Genomic DNA, 25050 nt, shown 5'->3' on the forward strand with positions numbered 1-25050 from the left:
AAGCAATGTTTTGTACAGGTTCTGTCTCATGGAGTAGGCTTTAAATCAAATCAGATGTTGGTTGGTTAATCCTATGAGCTTTGTGCCACCATTGTCCTAGGATATTTTACAGTCAGGACACCATCATAGATCAAAGAGTTTGTGGCTGGGTTGGAGTTTGCAGTTTTCTTTTGGTAGCATGAAGAGTACATTCCTGGGCCAAGGCTGCTAGGACATAGGTGTGAAGGTTCTATGTAGGGACCAGCTCACCTTCTCCATGTTTCAAGAGTTGTGTGGGTGTTACCTTCAGGTATGGGGCCTTGGTATCAACTTGTGTAAAGCAACCTTATAGTCTTGACAACAGCCTGGGTTGCTTGGGGATACCCATGGGACCTCTTTGGCCAAAAACGTAATTAGTTGCAACCACATTGTGGTACTGGAAGCTTCATTTGGTGACAAGAGATGGCCAATTGAAACTCTGTCTCCCCCATCATTTGGTAAATTAATGTAGGTTGCCTTCATTCTAAGAAGCTTCTATTGTATTATTTAGATTTCTATACTGTGCCTCAGAACTTAAATAAGGAAGCAAGAATTGGGTGCTGGAGAAATGGCCTGGGTATTACAGTGTTTGACTTACAAGTATGAGGACCTGAGTTCAATCCCTAGAACCTAAGTTAATAAAAGAAATCTCCATTTAGGGTGGTTCCCAGGAGATTGAGGCAATACACGCAGATGAACACACAGAGAGAAAGAAGCAGGCATGGGGGAAGTGATGAACAGAGGGAGAGAGGGAGCAAGGGAGGAAAGGGAGGAAAGAGGGAGGGAGACACGGAAAAAAGGTAGAGACAGAGACAGACAGACACAACAGAGAGAGACAGAGACACAGTGACAGAGAGGTATAATTTGCCTGAAAGTTTATGGAATTCACAGAGGAGTCAGGACCTGATCTTATCCTATAGATTTCAGAAGTACTGTCTTAAAAAATATCCCAGGAGTCGGGAATGCCAGCTTATTTTATGTCGTCCACTGGTGTTTCTGATGATATATTCTTTAGCATAAAAAGCTAAGTTTTCAGATACTTTCAGCCCAAAAGCATCTCTATTATGCAAACACTAGAGATGGAGTGTAATGTTTAAAATGTTTTATGATCATAACAGTTGTGCTTTTCCTTATAAGAATCCACCCCTTTATGACTAGAAATTCGAAAGTGGTTACAGAGAAGCAAGAATGTTGACAAATATTTCAAGTTCCAAATTTGCTATGTGTTTCTACAGTAGTGTTCAGCGGTAATCCAACCTAACCAAAAGGCAGAGAGAGAATATGCAAATTAACAAAATCAGAAATAAAGAGGAAATCCAGAGAATCATCAGGTCATACTTTGAAATCCTTTTCTTCACAAAAATCTAAGCAATAGTGGAGATGTTACCCTAAATGTCCTTCCCCTATAATGAAACTGATTACTACCTTGTATGCCATCTTAGAGCCTTAACCCAGTAGCTATTGGATGGAAAAAGAGAGATCCACAGCTAAGCACTGAGCCAAACTCTTGGAACCCAGTTTCAGAGAGGGAGGCATGAAGAACAAAGGGGTCAAGTCTATGCTGGGAAAACCCACAGAAACAGCTGAACTGAGCAAATATGAACTCATGGACCCTAGTCTGACAGCTGGGGAATCAACATAGGACCAAAACAGGTGTCAGCTAGGAGGACTGAGCAGTCTATGGGGTCTCTGGCAGTGGAATCAGGATGTATCCCTAGTGCAGGAAAGGACATTGGAAGCCCATTTCCCATAAAGGGATACTCTCTTAGCCTAGAGACATCGGGGAGGGCCTAGGCCCTACCCCAAATAATGTGACAGACTTTGATGATCCCTCATGGAAGGCCTCACTCTCCCTGGGGAGTGGATGTGGCATGGGATGGGGAAATGGTGGAGTCATAGGAGGATGGGAGAGGGAACTGGGATTGATTTATAAAATACGATTGTTTCTAGTTTAAATAGAATTAACAAAAAAGAAGAAAAAAGTTAAAAAAAAAAAAAGAAATGGGGTGTTTTCCCTTTCTTGAACCATCCCTCCTAATGCTCATCATTTTAGTGCTGATAAGCATGGTATAATAGATAAAGGAAAGTTATAGATAAGAGCAACAGGGAAGGTGAAAGGATTAGCTCCTGGGCTCATGTCATAGATCCCTTCCTTTAATCCTTAAATTATCCTCCTCCCTGTCTTTTATGCTATTAGATGTAGTTTAGAGTGTGAAGGCAACAGCAGATTGCAGAACCTTGACCTTTCTATCCTAATGAAACTGAAATTCTTTGGGTTTTGTTGATTAAACAACACAGGAAATAATAGTGAAGAAACACAATGTTTTCATTATTGTAGAGCAAAGTGAATATGTATTATTATATGAATAAATGAATGAATGAAATAGAATGATCCATGTGCCATAGTTTGTTTTTATGATGTGATGGCATTTGATGTTTACAATAATAAGAATTATTTTTCTTTAGTAAAAGAAAATCACCTGTTCTTTATGGTAAATCTTATAAATGCTTTATGGATTGGGTGATTATTTCATTCAATTTCAGCTAGTTACTTCTTACAGCATTAATGTCTGGTTTCCATTATGGCTGGTAATAATTTCAGAACAAATGCCTTGTTCCTAATGCAATGTTAGTATAACTTGAATTTACAAAATGGCATTCATTGTAGCATGATGTAAAATTATATTCTACCATGTTCAGTAATTTCAGATGAGAGATAAGTTCAGGAAATTGATCATCAGACTTTATTTCAATAGGTCAGGTTTTATTTTAGATGAGATACTAATTTTAAAGATAAATTATTACTGACTTACAAACAGACATACATGCCATTAGAAGTGATTCTTAACAAAATTTAAGAGTATTGATTTCTTTCTCTGCTGCTTTGTAAATCCTTTGGAGTGTAAATAAATTCTTACTTTTGACTAAATTTACAAACGAAGAAATTTATTTTAAGTGATTGTTTATGAATAGAACAATTGTGGTAGCAATATTTTTACATTTATCCCAATTATTAATATTCTCAAAAATATTTTTAAAAACCTGAACTCCCAATTTTTCCAGTAATAATTGAATGAGTGCATATCTGAATCATTAATGAAGAGCCATCAGGGTCATAAAACCCCTTTTGAAGAAAAGAGGATATCATAATCGGGTACGTATAAATGGCAGCAAGGAGTAGTAAAGAAAAAGAATATCAGAATGACATACCAAAATTAGATCCAAGAATTAGATTGGTGGTCCACAATAAAATGTGGCCTTCTCTGTGACATTTGAGAGAAATAAGTTGCATGTCATCTATTTCCTCTAATATCGGTCTCTGCAGAATTGTAAGTCCCAATTCATAAAAAAGTAAAATGTCCACAATTTGAAGGATCAGGTGATCGTGATCAGGGCTGACTTCACAGAATATGTACTGATTTGCTAAGTTTTGGCTATTTTTTTTTTAAACGTGACTTTTGCTTTTGGAGATTGTTGACTATTGAACTATTCAACAGGTATTTCTGATGAAGCTGTAAGGTTTGACCTGGAGTCTATTACTCTAATTGGTTCAAGGGGCTATTTTATTCATATTTTTGTTTGAATAGAGCACCTACAATATGTGGTGCACTGTATTAGGTGTCAAGGGACTTTCTCAGAGACTCACTATCTTCATTAAGACAGAAGAGCACCAACAACACAATATTATTGCCACAAGCAAGTTGTGGATTACACCCTTCAAAATTTCAGAGAATGGAGAAATTAGTTTCTTCTGGCAATTGGGAAACACAACAGTAAGATCTGAGCCTTATTTAAGGAAGGATAGTGCTAATGCAGAGAGTCAAGGGCTGCTTGCAAATGAAGAAATGAAATTGGACATGAAGGGGTGCATGCATTCTCTCTCTCTCTCTCTGTATGTGTTTGTGTGTGTGTGTTTGTGTATGTGTGTATGCATGAAGGAAAGCTAGGTAAGGAGCAGCTTTGGAGAGATAGGAGTTGAGAAGCATTTTGTTTGACACCTGGGTTTGAAATTGACTATTGAAAGTTCAATGACAGTTCAAGAAGCTTACACTTACAACTGGAAACCCTAACTCATTTCAGGAATTTATATTTGTAGCTATTGGGAAAAGTATATTTATCTTCCTGCAAGTTAATCAATCATTCATGTAAAAAGGCCATAGTATTAAGGGAACTCTAGAAAGGTAGTGGAATGGGTTAGGTAACAGCAAGCTATTCTTTTTAATCAGTGCAGTAAAAAAGAATTTCCTGCTTCACAACCTAGGTTCCTAGACTGTACTTCTTCCTTTTCCTCTTCCTGAAGTTGTCCTTGTATTTGAGTGTGAACATCCTTGGGGAAAACAACATTCCCATGCTAGCTGGGGCTAAAGAAACTCTCAGCACAGAGGTGACTCCTCATTGTTGTAAATTCAATCAATGAATTCCTTCTCAGGCCTCAGCAGGAAATGTTACATCCTCATAAGCCCACCCCTCATCCTGGGGGTTATATTCTGCTTTTCTTTCATAAAATAGTGAAGCCCTTGAAGTTCTGCCTCTCCCCCCATTGTTTTCCTAACTTGTTTAATAAATGAGGACTAGCAAATGAAATGGCCTTGTGATTGTGTAAGTGCCGAATCTTTAAAAACTAGAGAAGAAAGAATGTAAAGGCCAAGGCAGTTTGGGATTTGATAGGTACAGGCATTGAGAGAGCAACCTCAGAGAACTGACAAATGTTTGTGTTAAGTTGATGGCTGGGGTTCTCTAAACGGTAAGCTCCCTCAGGTCAAGTTTGGAATTATTGTTCTCTAGAGCATAAAACAAGCTTAAGAGAAGTGATCAAAATTTGGGTGAGGAATTGGATGTGATCACACACACACACACACCAACCACAGTTCCAGCACTGGGTATTGTAAGGCAAGAGGATGGATTATTCAAGGCCAGCCTGGGCAACATAGCAAAATCCTGGCTCCAAAAGCATGGGGGGAAATCAATTTAAATAAAAGAAGAATTAGCTGCAGAACTTACTTTTTGTAGGTCAAATATGGATTACAGCTCTCGGTACCACATTCTCTTACTGAGTTTCTTTGAAAAATCAAAAAACCTATTTTATTGCCTAAGAAAATATTTAGAGTCATTATTCTTATTTTTGTAGCAAATATAACACACCGTAAAAGAGCACTTGGGGAATTGTTGGTGAAGAGTGACTATTAATCTACACTAAGTAATGTAGAACAAATAGAAAATTGTGACCAATTTTCATTGTTGTTTTGTGAAGATAGAGGCCCAAGCTGACTGTATTTGCCCAAGGTCTAATCCAGCAGCTTGTCAGTGTATTAGACTTGGCCTTTTGATTAATCTTGCCTTGTTAGTAATTGCCTTAATTTTTTTTTACCTGTGTGTGTGTGCACGCGTGTACACATGTGTGTGTTTGTACATGTGTATGGGTGTGTACATGTTACTACTGTATCTCTTATGTGGATATCAGAGAACAACTTGTGGCAATTGGGTCTCTCTCTCCATCCACCTTGTGGATTCCAAGAATAGACCTCAGGTCCTCAGGTGTGACAGCAAATCTCCCTTACCAGACAAGACATTTCACTGTTCTGTAATCAGCCTGCTGTAACTTTTCAAATTCTCTGTGGCTCTTTTGTTTTTCTCCCATAGTTTTCCTTCTTTTTTAATGGTAAGTTTGTTTTCTTACTGGCCTTCGGTGGATTTCCAATATTGGCATTTGTAATACCAGACTATTTGTGAGTGAGTTAAGCATTTTGAACTACATCCCTGCTCCAGTAGTGGGCTGTATGAGTTAAGCTGAATGACAGAGATGAGTTATTTTGAAAAAAAAAGACGAACATTTTTTGTTTCAATCAATTGTGCCATTTCCTATTGAGACAGTTTTCTCTCTTTGTGGAGATATTGACAATTGCTTCATCCAGAACATTGGACAAAGTCCAGCATCCAAATACACACACACATTAAAAACCTATATATAGACACCGAAATACATTCACAGAAACACATACACACGTGCCTTTAAAGTCTGTGTACATTGTGTGTGACATGGATGAAGAAGATCCTGCTGTGGGCACCTTGAGCATCTCAAGGTGTTTTACAAATTTTCAGTCCATTATTATTTGCAGAAAAGAGTCAGACTCCCATTACATTTGACAGCCTAAAAGGATTTTGCCAGGGATTACTTACAATTAGACTTTGGGTCTTACTAAACCAGACCAGCAAACTCCCATTCATGCATATAGCTCTAATGTGATTGGGCAATTGTCAGCATTCAGAAATGCTATTGTGGCCACTACAATTGTGAAAATGATTTATCAGGTTCAGGTCTTAGGATTCCTGTGACATGGCTGCAAAAGTATTAACAGTCCATATTAAATTTCATCATTTCAGAAAAACTCCATTTCTTGGCTACCTTATGTACATTACTAATATCTAGTTTCTACCACCAAGCTTACTACAATTAATAAGTTATGAAGAAAACCTGATTTTCTCATGGTGAATCAAGGTGATTGTTTACAAAACTATTATCTAACACATACTTGGATTCAATGCTTTTGGGGTAAAAACATATTGATGAGTCATTGAATCACTTTACTTTCTTTTTCTTTTCTTTTCTTTATTTTTTGAGACAGGGTTTCTCTGTGGCTTTGGAGGCTGTCCTGGAACTAGCTCTTGTAGACCAGGCTGAGCTCAAACTCACAGAGAACCTCCTGCCTCTGCCTCCTGAGTGCTGGGTTAAGGGAGTGCGCCACCACTGCCCAGTTCATTTTACTTTCTTAAAATTCATGCGGAATAGAGAGAAGATACCAGCAAACATCTCTGATATACTAGAATGAGGACATACTTTTATGACTGAATGAAGACAAGACTGAATTGATAATGATTTTAGAACATTCCCAAGTTTAAGTTTGAAATATTAAAAACACTATCCGAAATTTTTATCATCTGTTACTCTTAATGATTCAAGCACAGTGAAGTTTTATTCTGAATCCTACCAGACGGCTCAGAGTGAAGTTTGAGTTTGCTAAGTTGAACATGGAGTAATAGGCCTAAACTAGGGCTCAGTGGCTGAGGAATAATAGGAATAAAAGAAAAAGTGTGGTTTTTCTATTGTGTCCTAGTGTAGTCTTTCTACATAATAAAGAAATTCTTTGTAGTATCTCTCTTAAACTACTCTACATGCGATCTCATTCTCTTGAAAGAGTAACCTATTTGGGTAGCTAGAGCAGTACAGATTTTTCTGGCATGACATAAAGAATAATGGGAATAAGGGGTATGACAGATGACTCAGTTGGCAAAGTTATTCTAGATGAGTCGGTGAGCTTCATGATCAGCAAGAGACCACATCTCCAAACTAGAAAAATAAAAATGAAGGTGAAGGGAAACATATTGAAAGATGCCTCACACTGACTTGTGGGCTTCACAGGTATGTTTGTACACATGTATACATGCAAAACACACAAGAATAGTATGAAGAGTTTGTGATGTACTTTAAATGGTCTTTACAGTTAACTAGAGCTCTGCTTTCACATAAGATGAACTTAGCTGGATGGATTCAAATAAGCAAGTCCCAGATGAAAGAAGGTGACCATGAAGAGCAGACAGAAGCTTGGCTTCCCCATGGTTCACTCCTGTTCAGTCAATTCAGAGATAAACATGATAACAATAAGCAACAATCATTGAGTAACTTATATTCTTTTACTTCTATATTTAATATATATACTTTAAATTATTTCAATTAGTGGGTATTAAAGTGTCTTCTATATGGCAAGAAAGTCAAAATTATCTTTGTGTGTAAAATAATTATGCATTATGAGAAACACAGGACATTTCATCCTGTACCCTCATTCTATTTGCTTTTATTTTTAATTGTCAATTGTAGGAAAAACTGAAAAGCCTTATTCTAATTTTGAAATTCCACATCAAAATAATTGAGTCATGCATATAAAATTCCCATTAACAAGAGTCCAATTGTAGCACTGCTTATTTTTGTTTGAAGTAGAAATTTAAATTTCCCAATTCAGCTATTTGCATGGCTTGAGGCTGCCACTGAGTGCAGGATTTACAAAGAATTAAGGATTTACAATGAATTAAGGTGAGTTCTAAGCCTTGGAGTGTATGGTAGACCTTCCACTCCACTTTAAAAACCATTTTACTAGATAGTCTATAAAGTTTCTGTATAAAAGGTGATGAAACTCTCATGAAGGCATACTTCTTTGACTAAGCAAGGTATTGTTAGACCATCACAATGTCCTGTCTGTTCCCAAAGGATTGGGGAGATGGTGTCTCCTTCATGAATGCTGGTATCAGGAGGAGAATATTACTGTATAAAGCTATTATTTCTCCATAACCAAGTGTATATTAGAGAATGGGGAAATAAAAAGTAATAGGATTTACACACATGCATCCTAAAAACAATTATGGCCACTTAACAAGATCTTATGTTCACTTTCTAATATAATCATCCCAAAAGCCTTTTCATATAAACATTATCATATTGTCCATATGTCTGTGGCTTGAAGCCAGACAAAACAAAAATCATGTACTAAAGAAAAGAGTTAAGCCAGGCATGAGGGTGCACACCTGAAATCCTATACTTATAAGACCAAAGCAAGAGAACCATGACTTTGAAGTCATCCTAGACTACATTGTGTGTTTTAAGCTAGGTTTGTCAACATAACAAAATGAAGTAGAGAAAAGAATATGAATTAGAACGCATATGAGGTTCACCCCAAACATGTAATGTAAATGGAGTGGTAACTGAACTACCCAAAGTAAGTGATTGGAATGATAGACCCCAGGGAGAAGTCTCACTAAATTATGCCCAGAAGACCTTCACAGAGACTCAACAAGTACACAAACACATTTGTGGTGCCAGTGGAATCAAAGAGCTATCAGTTCTGAAGTATTCTTAAATCTTTGGTCATTAACCATTGTGGTTACCCCAACTTCTTTGTTTGTTTGTTTGTTTGTTTTTTATTTTTCTTCCAGTTTTTTCTTTTTTTATTTATTTTATATAACCAACTCCATTTAAATGAAAACAAACATTTATAGACAATATTTGGGAATTTGGGCGTCACTTTTTCCAAACTACATCCTGCTGGTAAGGGGCACTGTCATGGGGAAGTCTAAGAAGATGCAGAAATCCTGGCTGTAGTCTGCAAGGCTGCTTTGTCCAGCTGTTTCGAATGTAGGATCACTTGGTACTCTGTTTCAGGAGGTCTGGCTTGATCAAACCACATTAGTCTGGAAGGAATCCACATCTTTTCTTTTTCTGTGGAAACAAGAATAGAAATCCTTTTCCCCAGTAACTTGTCCTTGAACTTAAATTTTGGAGTCAAAGCATTTTTTTATTTAATTTATTATTTTACATGTCCATCATGTCCATCCCAGTTCCCTCTCCCTCCCTCCCTCCTACCCTCTCTCCTTCCCTCCCTTTTATCCTCTCTGCACTCTCACTAGTACCTTAACCACCCTACCCTTCCATCCCCCCACCCCAATTCCATATGTAGGGGAATGCCATCCAGTTGGGAGTTACCCCAACTTCTTTGAGATGACAAATTTACGCCCTTTAAAGAGTTGTTTTTCATTTTCACAAGGAAGTTTAACATATGTGTTAAATAGTACCATAGAGTCAATCTTTCATGCTATACTCTAACATTTGTATGTCAATAGGGCATTTAAGGGTTGACACTTTACAGAAATTTGAAAATTTTGCTTTCCGATTCCAGTTTAAACCATAATTTATTTAGATCTATGATTTTAAGCTGAATGTCAAAGCAACATTGAAATGTTGAAGAGAACTTGACTTTCATTAGACAGTAGTTCTTAATTCAATTTGTGAGACTTGCAAAAAACAATTAAGGGTTTAGGAAAAACAAAATTTTTAAAAGTTTTACTTTATGCTTTTAAGAATTTTAAGTGATCAAAATAAACTGAAGATATAAATGCAGTTTAAGATGTTCCAGGAATTTGTTGGTAAAATATGAGCAATGATTGTCTGGGGTGAACATAGCCTGCAAGAAAGGTGATCTGGGAGATTATAAAAATGTCTTACATCTTATACTTATATATTTAGGTATCCCTTAAAGTATGTACATTTCTTTGTATGAAAATATTTACTTCATTTTTTAAAAATTACCTTAATTAGCTGATTTCTAGATGGAATTGATTGTTTAATGAAGTTGAGTCTCGACAGCTTGAGTTAATCAAACACTGATTTAAGGACCCCCAGTGAGTGATTGTTCTTGGTTTTATAAAATGTATTAGATTTATAAGTAGATAATAAGATTTATTTAAAAGCCTAAGAAAAACCATATAGTTAATGACTTATGTAGATTCATTCCTTGTACAAAAATTCCCATGGTCTGTAAGTCCATGTTTAGGCCTTTCCTACTTGGCAGGATTCCTTGGAAACTATGCCAGGCTTCCTAGGATGTCTAGCAAATGGTATAATATTTGCCAATGGCTTTTGGTACACTAATAGCATTTTCCCAGGCCATCACCTGCATCCTTCTGTCTGCCCTCCAGCATTAGTTCATTTGCATAAATCTGCATGCCAGATAAATTATCACCCTATAAAGAACAGGCCTTTCATGAAAACATTATACTCTGCAATGTCAGATTTCAGTAGCCACAGATCCCTAGACACATCTTATGGGTGATGAACATGCCTAACAGGCCCTTGCCCAAACTGAGGGATGTGACACTGGATAGGAGCAGAAGGATGGAGGTAGCAGAACAAAGAACTGGGGAGATGAGGCATTCTGGAGCCACAAATAAAGGTCACAGAGTGTCTTTCCAACCCACCGCTGTAAACCTATACCTTTCCTTTTCTAGGTCAGTGTTTCTCAACCTGTAGGTATCAATCCTTCTGGGGGTTGAATGCCCCTTTCACATGGGTCATCTAAGACTATCGGAAAACACAGATATTAATTTTAAAATTCATAAAAATAGCATTGAAGTAGCATTGAAAACAATTTCATGGTTGGGATCACCACAACCTGAGGAACTGTATTAAAGGTCACAATGTTAGGAAGGTTGAGAACCAGTGCTCTTGCTCTAGATACTCTCACAAACATCTCTTAGTTCTGAAGTCAATCTGATAGCCAGACTGAATGGACTTTGGGAAAATGCTTTTAGAAGAATTATACGTGAATACTAGTTAAAATGAAAGAGATCAAAAGTGACTTATTGGGTCACTTTTTAAAATAGCAGACTATTCCTATACACAAGCACATACACGGGGGCAGGGGGTGGGTGGGCACACTACACTACATTCTCTGAATCAACAAACAAAAGAAATCCAAAGTCAATAAGAGTTGCTTCAGGTTTCATCATGGGTATGCTGGTAGCATCTCCTTCATTCAGGGACAAACAAGAGCATCCTCGTTTCCTCTTGCTTCCATTTTTTGCTGCTAAGACTGTTGCAAAAATCTCTGGAAACCTCTAGCATTGGTTTCCTTGCAGTCTGGAAGTAGACTGCATAACAGGCTTAATTTGTTGACAAAATCACAATAAGTACTAAACAAAGGTGCTGTAGTGCTCAGCTTATAAACAGGGTTTGCATGGGGAAAGTATGGGATCACTGATGTTTTGGTGAAACTTAGTTCTTCTTTTAGCATATTATACAAAATGAATTATGCCAAAAGGATGCCATCCTAGAGGAAGATGGGCAATGTGTGGTTTTATCATGCATTTTCCATCAAGGTGATCTAGTTTGAGTAAAAAAAGCAGGTTCAGGTAGACAGTAGCAACAGACACTCCTGTAAAGAGGACACATGTAAATGCTAGCCCGGAATCAACCTATGGCTACTGACACAAAGGATCACTTTAATGTTCTCAGAATCAAATGGCTTTTCCCTTCTGCTTTTCATGAAATTGCCTTAAAGAATTCCTCTTGTTTGTGGTTTCAAAAAAATTAGAACTATGCCAGTGAGGCCTGCCTTTAAGGGTTCTATTAAACAATAAGAAGGCTTTGTTCTTAGCTATAAAATTAAAACAAGCAGTGTTTCCACTACCTGACAGGATGCCTTCCCCAGGCCCTACCCAACCTTGATCCTTACACACCAAACAGAGCCTGCTGTCTCCCAGGTAGGAAGGTGAGAAGCCAACATCTGAAATATAGCTGACCTTTAAGATAATGGAGGGGTTGAGCAGCTGGGAAAAGAGGAATGGAGTGAGAGAGAAGAAGGAAAGGATGGATGGAGGGAGGAAGGGAAGCAACAGATATATAGATACATGCATAGATAGGTATATAGATAGATTTTTGAAATTGAGATTTCTTCAAGTGCTGCTCCTTAACTTATTTTTTTTTAAATCAGTTGTAGTACAGATCTCCAACCTTCAGAATGATTGCTTTAAAGTCAATAATAATTTCACAATGGGTGGAAATGATTGAAACAAGGAATATCTAGATAAGGAAACACACACACACATACATGTATACATGTTACATACACAAAGGAACACACAACGGTTTAGTCTGGCTCTTGCCCACATTAGAAAAGTTGGAATAAGTGAAATACAAATACTCAAATGTGGATTGTAGCCCTCGATTAGGGAATAGCAATGCTCAACACAGAAAGTACTGTCAGACACAGTCTGTGTGCTTCATATTTAGTCCTAAGCTATTGGAGCTACAGAGCAAATGGTATGAATTTAGGTCACCTCCTTCTAGCTTCCTCTAGAGCTGATTATATGAAAACACTGTAAGAAAAATTATGTTTTCGAGATAGGCCTAGGAAGAGGGTATAGATCCAGGCAGTGGCGGCACACACTTTAATCCCAGCACTCAGGAGGCAGAGGCATGCAGATCTCTGTAAATTAGAGGCACATCTGGCCTACAAAGTGAGTATCAGGACAGCCAGGGCTGTTGCCCTGAGAAACCCTTTCTCATCATCATCATCATCATCATCATCATCATCATCATCATCATCATCATAATGAGGATGAGGGGAGGAGGAAGAAGAAGAGGAGGAGAACAAGAGCAAGAACAAGAACAAGAAAAACAAGAAGAAAAGAGTATATGGTATCTAAGTGTCTAAGCGTGACAGTACCTTGTCCATGTGGGACTTACTGAACCTGCCTTCCTTAGTATGGGGTTTTCTTGGCCTCTTCCAGAGAATTTCATAGGAGAGTGAATCTCTCACCTGTGCTTCAAAGCCTTTAACTCATTCCTGATGGGACATGCTAGGTAATTCCTTTAGCTGCAGTGATTCTCAGAGTTGCCATTTTTATTATTTTATTTAAATAGCATTTGTTTTAAATATCCTTCTCTCCTCCAAGTATACCCCCTACTTCCCATCTACCCCCAATCCTCTTTCACTCCTCCTCCATTCAGAAAGTGATAGGCCTCCCAAGGGCTGAATAAAGCATGGCACACCAAGTTGAAGCAGGACTGATATCTCTAGTTTCCCAGAATGAGCTTGGGTAGTCACACTTTGTTGTCTTCATACCTTTCCTTGTCTACTTCACTATTTCCCACTGGTACTTCTCTTCAAGTATCTGTTTGTCCATTCTCATCTTGTACCATTTTCCAGGAACAGCAGTCAGAGACTGGATCTAAGAAGGAATGCTAGTATGAACACTTTCCCTGTTTGTGACCATAGTTCACACATCCAATTTCTACAACCCATACTCTATTTTTTGTATTTGCATTAATATAGATACTACAGACTTGGCAGCAAAGATATTCAGTAATTAGTGTCTTTGCTTCTGCCCATATTCGGGAATGGCATCATCCAGACAAGAGGTTTCATAGGTGTCACTTCATAAAGATAAAACTATGTTGAAAGGAGTAGGTTTTTCCTCCCGCTGCTGGTCTTGTCCCGCCACCGCGCCAGCCCCAATTAACACAGGTTGGCCAGGTACTAGTTTCTTATCAGCTAGTTCTGTCTTAAGTATTAACCCATTTCTGTTAATCTAACTAAGTATTTCCATATGGTTTCATCTTACTGGGGAATGGGGCCGGAGTCTGGTCTCCCCAGTCTCTCTCCATGCTGACTCTTCCTTACTACTTCCTCGAATCCTCCTTGTCTCCTAGTCCCGCCTATCTTGCTTTCCTATTGACCAACAGTGCTTTATTCATTAACCAGTATGAGAAACATATTTACAAAATGATATCTGTCATCACTATATTTACCCTTTTTCCAGTTGTACCTCCAGATTCAAGTTTTATCAGCAATATAGTCAAGTATGTTTCATTCCCTGGAAGGAATACTGAAGAGCAGGAGTTGGCTCTCATTCTAAAGAACTTTATGGAGGGGCACATGGCAACTACACTTAAGTAACACAAGCTTGACTAGAAATCCAACTCTGTATTTCTCCATCACATCAATACGCAGGAATCCAGTACAAACTGAAAAGAATGCTGCTTACCAAAATGACAAATGCAAGTGCAAGTAATGAACGTGAGACTGCAGACTAGAAGTTTCCTCTTTCCATTAGAAATAGCTTCCTTTCTCTAAATTGGGTTGCCTCTATATTTCCTTTAACTCAACAAGCATCTGTAAGTTATTTTCACCTTGAAAAAAGCTGATTTTTACTAAGTACACTTGTTGAAGATTACTTAACAAAATGTTACTACTTTTCAGAAATTTTATGAAAACGATTCTATAGACATAATTGCATATGCCAGTTTAGTGGATTTTTTTAAAATTCTGTGCGCCCAGCCCAAACGGAAGGGTGTAGAGCATTTGTTTTATAAAGAGTGTAATTAATAAGCTAAAGGAAGGAAAGAGATTATTGTTTTTGAATGAATTATGAGCAACACCTTCCATTCTGTTGCTTCATTTCGGAACTGCTTTCCACAAAGTTGCCATTAAACAACTCCAAATGTCTGTGCCATTAGTGCCAAGAATGTGAGACCAAAGTCATCTGAGTGTATCCTAGGAAATGGAGCATAGGAGGATCAATGTTTGTTATAAATGTGACAGAAGTCTGCAGGACATAGTGGGGAAAGTAAAAACCAGGCAGCAATGGAGGATTGTCAGCTTCAAAATGGAAACCTAGTAATTCAATAATTGCAAACTCTTCATGCCTAGAAGGAAGACAACTAGGATTTACTGAGTATCTACTATCTTCCAGATTGTTCACAGATGTTTTCATTGAAACTATGCAAGTAAAGAAATGTTCTTGGAGAAATTCATGCATTTTCACACTTTGTGCTCTAAAGTCCATGATCTGTTCTCTATGCTGAAGGATGGCAGACTATGACCCTAGGTTTAAATCTTACTTGTCATCTCCTTTTGGTAAACAAAGTGGTTCTTTTTTTTGGCACATAGCCACACCTGTGTAGTTACACTTTGTTTATGACTGCATTTAAGATTATATGCAACAAAGTCCATATTGTCCTTAAAATTATAATAGTTACTTTCTACTGTTTTGCAAGCAATGTTTCCCAACTCCTGCTCTATACCATGGAAGCATCTCCTCAACCCCTCCTCTCTCTCAACTCAGTTGCATATGAAGCAACCTTGATAGGATCAACTCAGGCTTTAAATGTAGCTCCAAATATTCTAGAGTTGGCTGTCATGCTAACATGGCTTACTGAGTTATTGAGCTGATGAAAGATTAGTTGTATTGATTAATGCTACAATGTCTTTGGTAGACATAATAGGTTGATTGGTCCTAGTACCTATTATTTTCATCCTATATGGGGCATTGCAGATAAACTTAGCTTTGGAACAACACTTGAACAGTGAATATTTGACATATACAACCAGGAACATGCAGCTAGTGATCAACATAGACAAGACATTGTTATCCCAGGAAAACATGTCAAGGTACAGAACTCTGAAGTGTCTCTTTTAGCCTTTGGTCTCCTTAAATTATTTCACCACATTTGAAGATTTGGCTTTACTGAAAAATTAGCGACAGCATCAACACTTTGAATGGTCATGTTCTGTTATACTACTCTTGGGAACAAAACTCCCTTGTGTGGAGTTTCAAAGTTTTAGGCATTAGCAGTGGCATTTTGCTGGGCAGTTTTATTGCCTTGTTACAGTTGTATTTCATTTATAGGAATTTTATTGCTCTACTCACTGTAGTGTGTTACCTTTTTAATAGCATCTTATGGGCTTGTTTATCCAATAGTTGCGTTTCATAATCTTAGAAACCTCAAAAAATTTACCATGAGGATCCTGAGAATCATTTTTAAACCCATAGCAAATACATAACAAACCCTATGTGAATATTCACTCAGTAAGTACAATTGATCTGCTGTGGTTCAAAGGGTTCTCCACCATGGTGCTCTGATAGGTTATATCCAAAGTATCACTACTGTTATTTCCCACAAAAAATCACTTTAGGAAGAGACTCCATGTTTAATCATGAAAAGCCATTGTTGTAATTGAAAAAAATTTAGTAAAAAAATAGTAAATATTAATCTCTGGAGTATCTTGGTAATAGAAGACTTGCTTGGCACATCCAAGGCTCCGAAATCCATCCTCAGCAGCACCAAAAATTAAAAAATAAATTAATGTATTGAACATTAAAACCATGGTTCTGTGTTGTGTCTTGTTTTTCTTCCTCCATACACAGAGAGGCTGGGACCTGGGGCATTCTCTCTCTTGACTGCTTGAGCAAGATCCACAAGTATCTGACTTGGTTTGGCTAAGAGAGTTGCAGAGTAAAGATTATACGTAAACATATTAGATCTATTATAGTAATACCGTCTATGCTTACTCAGTTCTCCTTGGCTCAGCTTTATATACAAACTGAAGTATTAGAATCCCTTTCATTGTTCCTTCTGGCAGCTCTGCCTAACTTCTGCCCCAGGGTCTGGAATGTTCATCACAGCTGCCTTTGGCAATAAAACCCAAAGCACCCTCAGATCCTCATATTTCTCTTTGCACCTGGTCAGCAGAGCCTGGTAGGGCACGGAGCTGAAGTGCAAGCAGTTTTCCTCTCATACCCTCATATTACAAGCCAAATATCAGCTTATCCACATTGGAATTAACTCCTGTAGTGTATTTCTTTTTGAGTGACATGGGATAGCTAGGACATGCTTTTTAATATTACTACCAGCTTTAGAATTGTATGCAGATTCAAAGTTACAGATGAGTTGTATTCAAAGACAAATGCTTTGGGGTCCAAAGTACAGCATCCATATACCATCATATGTGAATGTTGCACCCTTTCTCTAGGTCGCCTTAATTTAAATAGTGTGGAATGACCCCGCTTTTGATTTTACCCTAAGAACCGATTTTATGTCAATATAATATTTGATATAGATATATGCTTTTAAAACTCACAGATAGCAAGGTTAAAAGTCTCAAAGCAAAAGTGTAATTATTTAGTGGTACAATTTCAAGATTGCACTAATTGTGCTCCAGTGTGTCTCTTGGGCTGTATAATCCCCAGGAGTCACTATTCTTGGATAATTCTCCTTTCTCTCTGAATACTCTGAAGTCAAATTTCCTGTCTCTAACACATTGGCTTTATCCTGTTCCGGGCTTACTTCAGTGTTCCATCTGTGTACAAACAGGAAGCCATCTATCAGATGAATGTATCCTTTTGGCAGCAGGACTTGGGAGGTTCTACTTTGAAAGACTGTAGGTAGCTAACTCTTTTCATCTAGGCATTGTCACATGAGAAAAAACATGAGGGTTTCTTAAGTGATGTTAGACACAACAACCAATGCTGATATGAATGTAGGGGGTAAAAGAAACCTTTATATACTGCTAGGGAAAATAAAAGTAGTATATTAATTATGAAACTCAGTTTTGAAGTTTCACAAAACAAACAAAAAAGAAAAACTATATTCTTTTCCACTGTCCCTCATATCTTCTCTCTGCTCTTTGTCTCTGTGTCTTTTTACCTTATTTTCTTACCCCCCCCATAAAATTTTCAATCTGAAAAAAGCATTAAAATCAGAAGTACAACATGATTCAGATATATCACTCCTGGTCATGTACTCAAAGGACTCTATATCCTACTATAAAGATACTGGCTCAGCCATATTTACTGCTATCCTATTTACAATAGCCAAGATATAGAATCAGCCTACATTTCCATTTACAGATGAGTGGATGAAAACTGTGCTACATACACATAATGGAATTTTATTCAGCCATAAAAAGAATGGAGCCTTAACATGTGCTGGAAAATGGATGGGCCTGGAGATCATCAGAGTGAGTTAAATATGCCAGACTCAGAAGACCCATCACATTATCATTGTCCAATGAATACATATTAACACATGGTTTTAAAAATAAAAGTAAGATCACTACCCAAATGCAAAAAAATAAAGAAAATTCATATTAGTTCATTTTACCTATGAGAAGTGTCCAGATATTTCCTCCCTATTGATGTTCCTTTCTACGAGTTCCATGAAATATTTCTAAAGATTTTAAAGCCACACATGTGTGAAAATTAATGATGTTTATACTCTGTACCATACATCTCATTTAGCAGTTAAATACAAGTCAAAAGAGCAAGTTTTAAGAAATAATGGAGACCATTTACAGACTGCTAAAGAACATTACACAGACATATAGCCAGATTTTCAGTGTGTCTCTGTAATTAAATCCCTTTAATGTTTATACATTTGACAAGGAAAAAATTGTCAACTGTACCCCACCCCTTCTGTGAAATCTTATAACACTATTAGACCATAAACCTTAGCAGGAACACTTTTTACTGGGCACTGCTAAAGGACTGACAAAAAAAAAGTAACCCATTTATGTTATCAGTGACTTATGTAAGAAATTATGTGTGTTACTATTAAAGAGAGCAGTCTCCATGCTGACAGTTGATAACAGTTGATACAGAATTCTAACCAATTATCAATCAGAGCATCATTATGAGAAGAAAGACCTGTAGTGCTGAATTTAATCTCTGGTCTAGGAGATTAGGCTTTAGGTATGTCTTCTGTTCTTACTTCAGTTTTCAACTTTCTCACTTCAGTGAGACTGTAAATGATTAAAAGATCATGTCTGAGTAGCAGTAAGTTGACCCAATCACTAGCAAAAAGCAGGTCACCAAGTTTTTACAAGCAAGGCTTTTCTGATGTTCCTTGATTATGTAATTTCCCTTCCTAGTCTACCCTCCCTGCTCCCAAAATATTTAGGGCAACTGTGAACTCACCAAACAGGTGGGAAATAAGTGTCTATTCTTATTATTTGCAAGAGTTGTGTTCTGTCAAGCCACTATGAGCACTGAATTTCCCAAGGCCATTGTCTCTTATACACTTATGTACATGCAAGAACATAATCTTACCAAATCCTTAAACTCATCTTGTAGATTACATTTTTCTTACTAAGAGAGCAAAGGAGGCTCTGAAGTGAGTGACTAGTATGAAAACTCCACTGTACTTAATTCATGTGGTGCCTCCAGCCCAGTGCCAGAGCCTACCACATTGTCTCCATCCTATTGATACTTTTATACAAAACCTGGCATAGAACACAGAGAATAGTTAGTCATCTAACTTATCCACCATCATAGAGCCCTCATCTAGTAGCTGATGGAAACAGAAGCAGACACCCACAACTAAACACTGAGCCAATCTGGAATCCAGATGTAGAGAGGGAGGATGAGACCAGGCTACAGAAACCCACAGAGACAGCTGACCTGAACAAGGAGGAGCTAATGGGCCCCCAGGCTAATAGCTGGGAATCCAGAATTGAACTGACTCAGACCCCCTGAACATAGGTCTCAGTTAAAAGGCCTGGGCAATATAAGGTACCTCTGACAGTGGGAACAGGATGTATACTCCCTTAACCTAGAGGCAGGAGGGAGGGTCTGGTCCCTTCTCTAAATGACTTGATAGATTTTGTTGACCCCTCCTGGAAGGCATCACCCTACCTGTGGAGTGGGGGGGGGGAGATGTGATGGTAGGGTGGTCGGGACATGGGAGGGTGGGAGAGATGGAAGGAGGGAGGGAGAGAGATCCCAGAGAGAACTGGGATTTATATGTAAAATAAGAAAATAAATAAATAAATAAATAAGAAGGCAGAGGATTAACACCATAGTCTACCTCAGTTTTGGACACACAGGTCAAGGCATCTTTTTCAATGCTCTTTGTGAATGAAGTTGAAAGGATATCTGGTCCAGAGTTATGGATTAACAAACAAAATATTGCATGCATAATTGACAGTTATTGGGGATGGACTGATGCTATTTGTTAGGAAGTTAGTCTGGATGCAGCATCAAGAGAACCTCTACTTGCCCTGTCTGCATCTTTTGGCTAGTTCCTTTTCCTACCTCTTGACTTGTCAAAGGATTAGCATCTTTGCAAGAAAATGGACTCTCTTCTCAGCCATGTTTAATAATATTACCCTCTCCAAATTCTTTCCTACAATGTCCCAATCTTAAATTTTTATTTCTTTTTAACTTAATCTATCTCATACAGTTGTATGTAAACTTTGAAATAACAATCATTCTGTCCTTCTTATAACCAACTATACAGCCATTGAAATGCTGCTTGGTATCACACAGAAACAAAGGAGCTGTTTTTAAATGAATGGATAGATGACTAAACCAATGCTTTAATCTCGTTCTTTCAAAGGAAGATTGCCAGGTTTTTCTTAAAAATAGTCAAGACTTCTGCCAGCATGACATTGGCTATGGCACTTGACATTTCAGATAACAAATTGGAGGCTTATCAAGAGGGACAATATACATTCTTGGTTTTTGGAATTGAAGTTGTCTCTAACTTGAGAAGAATTAACTGGAGAAAAGTGGAGCAAGTACTAAAGAACAAGAGGAAACCATAGGGAAGAGTTGATGGCCTTCAAGAGGAAGCTGTGGCTCTAGATTTAGAGAAAGTATATGCTAAGCACATGGGGAGTCCCAAAGAGAAACAAGGCAAAGCCAGCTGTGCATCTTAATTTTAGGAGATGACTTGATGTTTGCTTGTCAACATACTTGAGAACAATTGCACTGAGGAGGATGAGATGAGATAGATTCCAATTTTAAGCTATATTCATATTTTCTTGATCAGTTAACTTATATTAATATTTTTCCTTGATTTGTGAGGAGATCTAACTCCCCATTCCAATGTGGTCCAAATACAGGAAGTCCCACACAAACTATAGTTTGGGAACAAAGAAAGACATTGATGACACAAAAGTGGAAGCATATGTTGAGGAAAGAAGGTTTAGGGATTGTTTTGTTTGTTTGTTTTGCTTTTTGTTTTCTATTTTTGTATCTTTAGATGGATCTACTTAGAGCACTTCTGTCAGCCACAATGATTTGTCAAAAGATCTGAATCAAAAGTGAAATCTAAAATCATCCCCAAGATCTGCTCCTTCCCAAACCAAACCTATGAACTAGGAATGCCTGATGACATCTGTCACCTTCACACCCAAAAGAAATGAAGTCAATCAGATCATCAACTCTAACATGATATAGTAAAACTGGAAAATGTCATTATAGGGAAATAATTTTAGAAATGTATGATGTTATCCAACTTCTTTTAGGCTACCTGTAGGAATATAAGATGCTACAGTAACAGATATTTGGAAATTAATGAAAGTAGAAAAAGAGATTCAACTTTTCTAGTTTCAAAGAACAGCTATATGTATCCTTTTTAAAAATGTAGGAACATATATGGCTTAGAATTTGACACACCATATTTCCAAATTTCTGGAAATATTGTTTCAAGGTGATCTTGATGGCAGTGTCCAGTTTCTCAGAATATGTTTGGGTCAACAAAGTATATCTCAGTCCACATTTTCTTTAATTTTGTAAAGACAACCAATCCATTATATAAATGAAATCTGTACAGTTGAGCTTCATACTACTATGAAAGCTGCAGAACACTTTTTTTCTAATTTGCAATAAATCAAATTTCAGAGAGTTTGAAAGAGGAATGGATCTATTAAAAGGAAATGTAAGTAATGGAGCTTATGGCTATGGATTCTGGATAACTGTATTCCTGGTGAAAACAGACCAAGGGATCAAGCATAACCCCAGTCATGGTAGAACATTGAAGATGGAGGTTTCTGTTCTGCCTGTTCCCACAGACAATTTGCCCCAAATAAACACACAGGCACTATATTAATTATAAAATTTATGGTTGATTGCTAGGGCTTCTTATTGGCAAGCTCTCTTTCAATTATTAACCCATTTCTATTAATTTAAGTATTTCCATGTGGTCTTATCTTACTAGAGAAGGATCCGGACCTGTTACTCCTTCCTTGGCTACATGGCTTCCCTTTCTCTGCCTCTCTCTCCCTAGCATTCTACTTGTATCCTAGTTTGATCTATCTTCCTGCTTCTGCTGGCCAATCAGTGGTTTATTCATCAATCATTAAGAGAAACATATCTACAGAAAGTCAGATACTAAGGGTGACCAAGATGGAAGATTCTGATTAAACAACTTAGCAGTGTTCCTGTGAAAAGTACATTTTGCAAGAACGTGCACAGGTGGACCTAGGAGAAATTTCAAAAACTTAACTAAAGTTTGATCAAGAAAAGAATTTTAACCATTGCCACATTCCAAACATCTCATTTCCTTCATTGTAATATGCTCATGTTATCAACATGGGTCATTTTCACATCTTAGTTAAAATCAGTTACTAAATTATGTTGATGTGAAAAGGAAAGATAAGACCTTGACTGAGAGTAAGTTTTAAGTAAATATTTCAACATATAACTAAATTTACTTAGAAAACCTCTACGGGGATTAGAAATGATGACATAAAATAATGGTGAGAGAATTTGAACCCACTGATTATCTTCCCTAAATTATCAGCCTGATTTCTGTACCTCTCAATCAGTTCTTTCTTTTGTCTTTTTTTAATTAGACAGTTAGCCAATACTTCTTTGATAATTTAACATAGGACACAATGTCTCACGGTTTGTTATAAATGTCTGGTGACCACTACCTTCTCAATAAAATGTCTTGTGTCATCTTTATGTGGCGTCTGTTAATGATCAAGGATAAAATTCAAAGAATCCTAGGACTCTTAAAAAGGGACATAGTTTATGTGAGCCATGTTGACTGGATGCTTATCCTGAACTCACAGTACTACTTCCAGTTTATCTCATTCATAAAGAATGAAATTATCCTAGCTCATTACCAAAATCAAAAGAACTCATAACTGGGCCTTGTCTTCTTTATGAGATATGCTAAAATCATCAGTGCCATTGTCTTCCTGTGAAACTTTACGGCTCCTCCTGTAGCTGTACTAAAATAATAAACCTTGTGGATGTTATCTCCATCTCCCACAGCTGGGATTTCTGGGTTTCTCTCTGTGAATAAGCATTTCAGTGTGGTCACAAGGTGGAGGAAATAGCATGTGTGTGCTATTTCCCAAGTACAGTTGCCAAGAGTGAGCTAATTGTAACTCTCTGTCCCATACAATGCATCCCAAATTTTCAAACACAGGCAATTCTGCATGTGTTACATAAAGATGGTGTGCTTTCATTTGTACAACCTCTGTATCTAAATACACCAGGAATAAGATTTAAAATTATGTCATACGATTAATAAAACATCAAACCATCATTTTGTGATTTGATATCTTACAGGGATTAAACCCAAACTTTAACATATAAAAGATGCTAAGTGAACATATAATGTAAGCTGCTGCATTGTTTCTGAGAAACTTCTGTTAAATATTTTAAGAAAAAATTGTTCTCAATAAATTAATAAGATTAAATGGGTTCTAAATTTATTTTTCAAGTTTATCAAGACAGGAATGACAAATATATTTCATTTCACATATCTGTTCCCTGCTTGTTCCTAAGGGCATGTCTGGCTTAACAGAAAGAGTATCGTAACTGGATTATGTTTTCCGAGGATATAAAGCAGACAGGCATACAGGACCTATATTTGCCATTCTTGCAGACAGTAGGAAGAAGAATTAAAATATAAAGTGTGTGTTCTAGTAACCTAGAGATTTCTAGAAGCATATTAATGTTTTGACAATAGCAATTACCTGAAAGGCCAAATGAATGCCATTTTGTTCATCCTGTAGGTCAATGCATCACGTCAAGAAGCCAAATTGACAGAAGAATGTGATCTTCTCATTGAAATCATTCAGCAAAGACGACAAATTATTGGAACGAAGATTAAAGAAGGAAAGGTATGATTTCCTGGGCAGAAGTCATTTATATTTCCCGCTTGAGAATATATACTCTCATGCACAGCTGCAGCTTTGAAAATACAAAATCATAACTCTGTATTTTCCATATTTTTCTTATGTATCTGCCTTAGTCTATTTTGTATTGTTTTAATAGAATACCTAACACAGTATGGCATATAAAGTAAAGAGGATTATTTGATCCACAGTTCTGGTGATTGAAAATTCTGAATAGCATAGCACCATGTTTTGGTAAGTGCCCTTGCATGTATTACAGTAGGAAGTGTCCATCCAGAATATATTGAGGATACATTTCCCCCTAGAGCAGTGGTTCTCAAACTGTGGGTCGCAACCTCTGTGGGATTGAATGACCTTTTTATCACAGGGGTTGCCTAAGACCATTGGAAAACACAGATAATTACATTGTGATTCACAACAGAAGCAAAATTACAGTTATCAGTAGCAATGAAAATAATTTTATGGGTGGGGGTCACCGCATCATGAAGAACTGTATTAAAGGGTTGCAGCATTAAAAAGGTTGATAACAACTGCTCTTCAGAAACATTGTGTACAATGTGGACTCACAACTTATTACTGCCATCTTCTAGTTTCTCAGAGGCCTGGTTTTCTGAAATATAGCCATCATTAATTGTTGTTACACACGGAAGATAATTTGCTATTGCCACATGGTTGTGTGCAGATATCAATACTCTCCTTACCTATAGAAATTTCCTTTGAAAATTTCTGGGTTTAATAATAAATAGACAACTTATAGATGTATATACTATTTGGGTATGATGTGATGTCATGGTTTATGAATATAATACATAATAAGTAAATCAACGTAAATAGCATATTTGTTATGTAAAACACTTGTTTATGTGGTGATAGATTCTTTAACTGAATGCTCTATTAATTTTAAAATGTTCAGTAGTTTACTGTTTGTATATGTATTAATTTGTGAAATATATCTTAAATTTTAAAAAGGGCTTACTTCTATTTAGTTGGT

The 25050-nt window shown here is 37.1% G+C and overlaps 1 protein-coding gene across 4 annotated transcripts in view; it reads left to right on the top strand.

The window, feature by feature from the left end:
* Mid1 (midline 1) overlaps nucleotides 1-25050 on the top strand; it is a 228569-nt gene that overhangs the window by 160826 nt on the left and 42693 nt on the right. For all 4 annotated transcript variants that reach the window (XM_051174858.1, XM_051174856.1, XM_051174859.1 and 1 more), the window contains exon 4: nucleotides 23937-24044. In XM_051174858.1, coding sequence (XP_051030815.1) covers nucleotides 23937-24044 — 108 coding nt within the window. The remainder of the gene's footprint in view (nucleotides 1-23936; nucleotides 24045-25050) is intronic.

Source organism: Phodopus roborovskii, unplaced genomic scaffold (assembly GCF_943737965.1).
Source record: "Phodopus roborovskii unplaced genomic scaffold, PHOROB, whole genome shotgun sequence".
Lineage (NCBI taxonomy): Eukaryota > Metazoa > Chordata > Mammalia > Rodentia > Cricetidae > Phodopus > Phodopus roborovskii.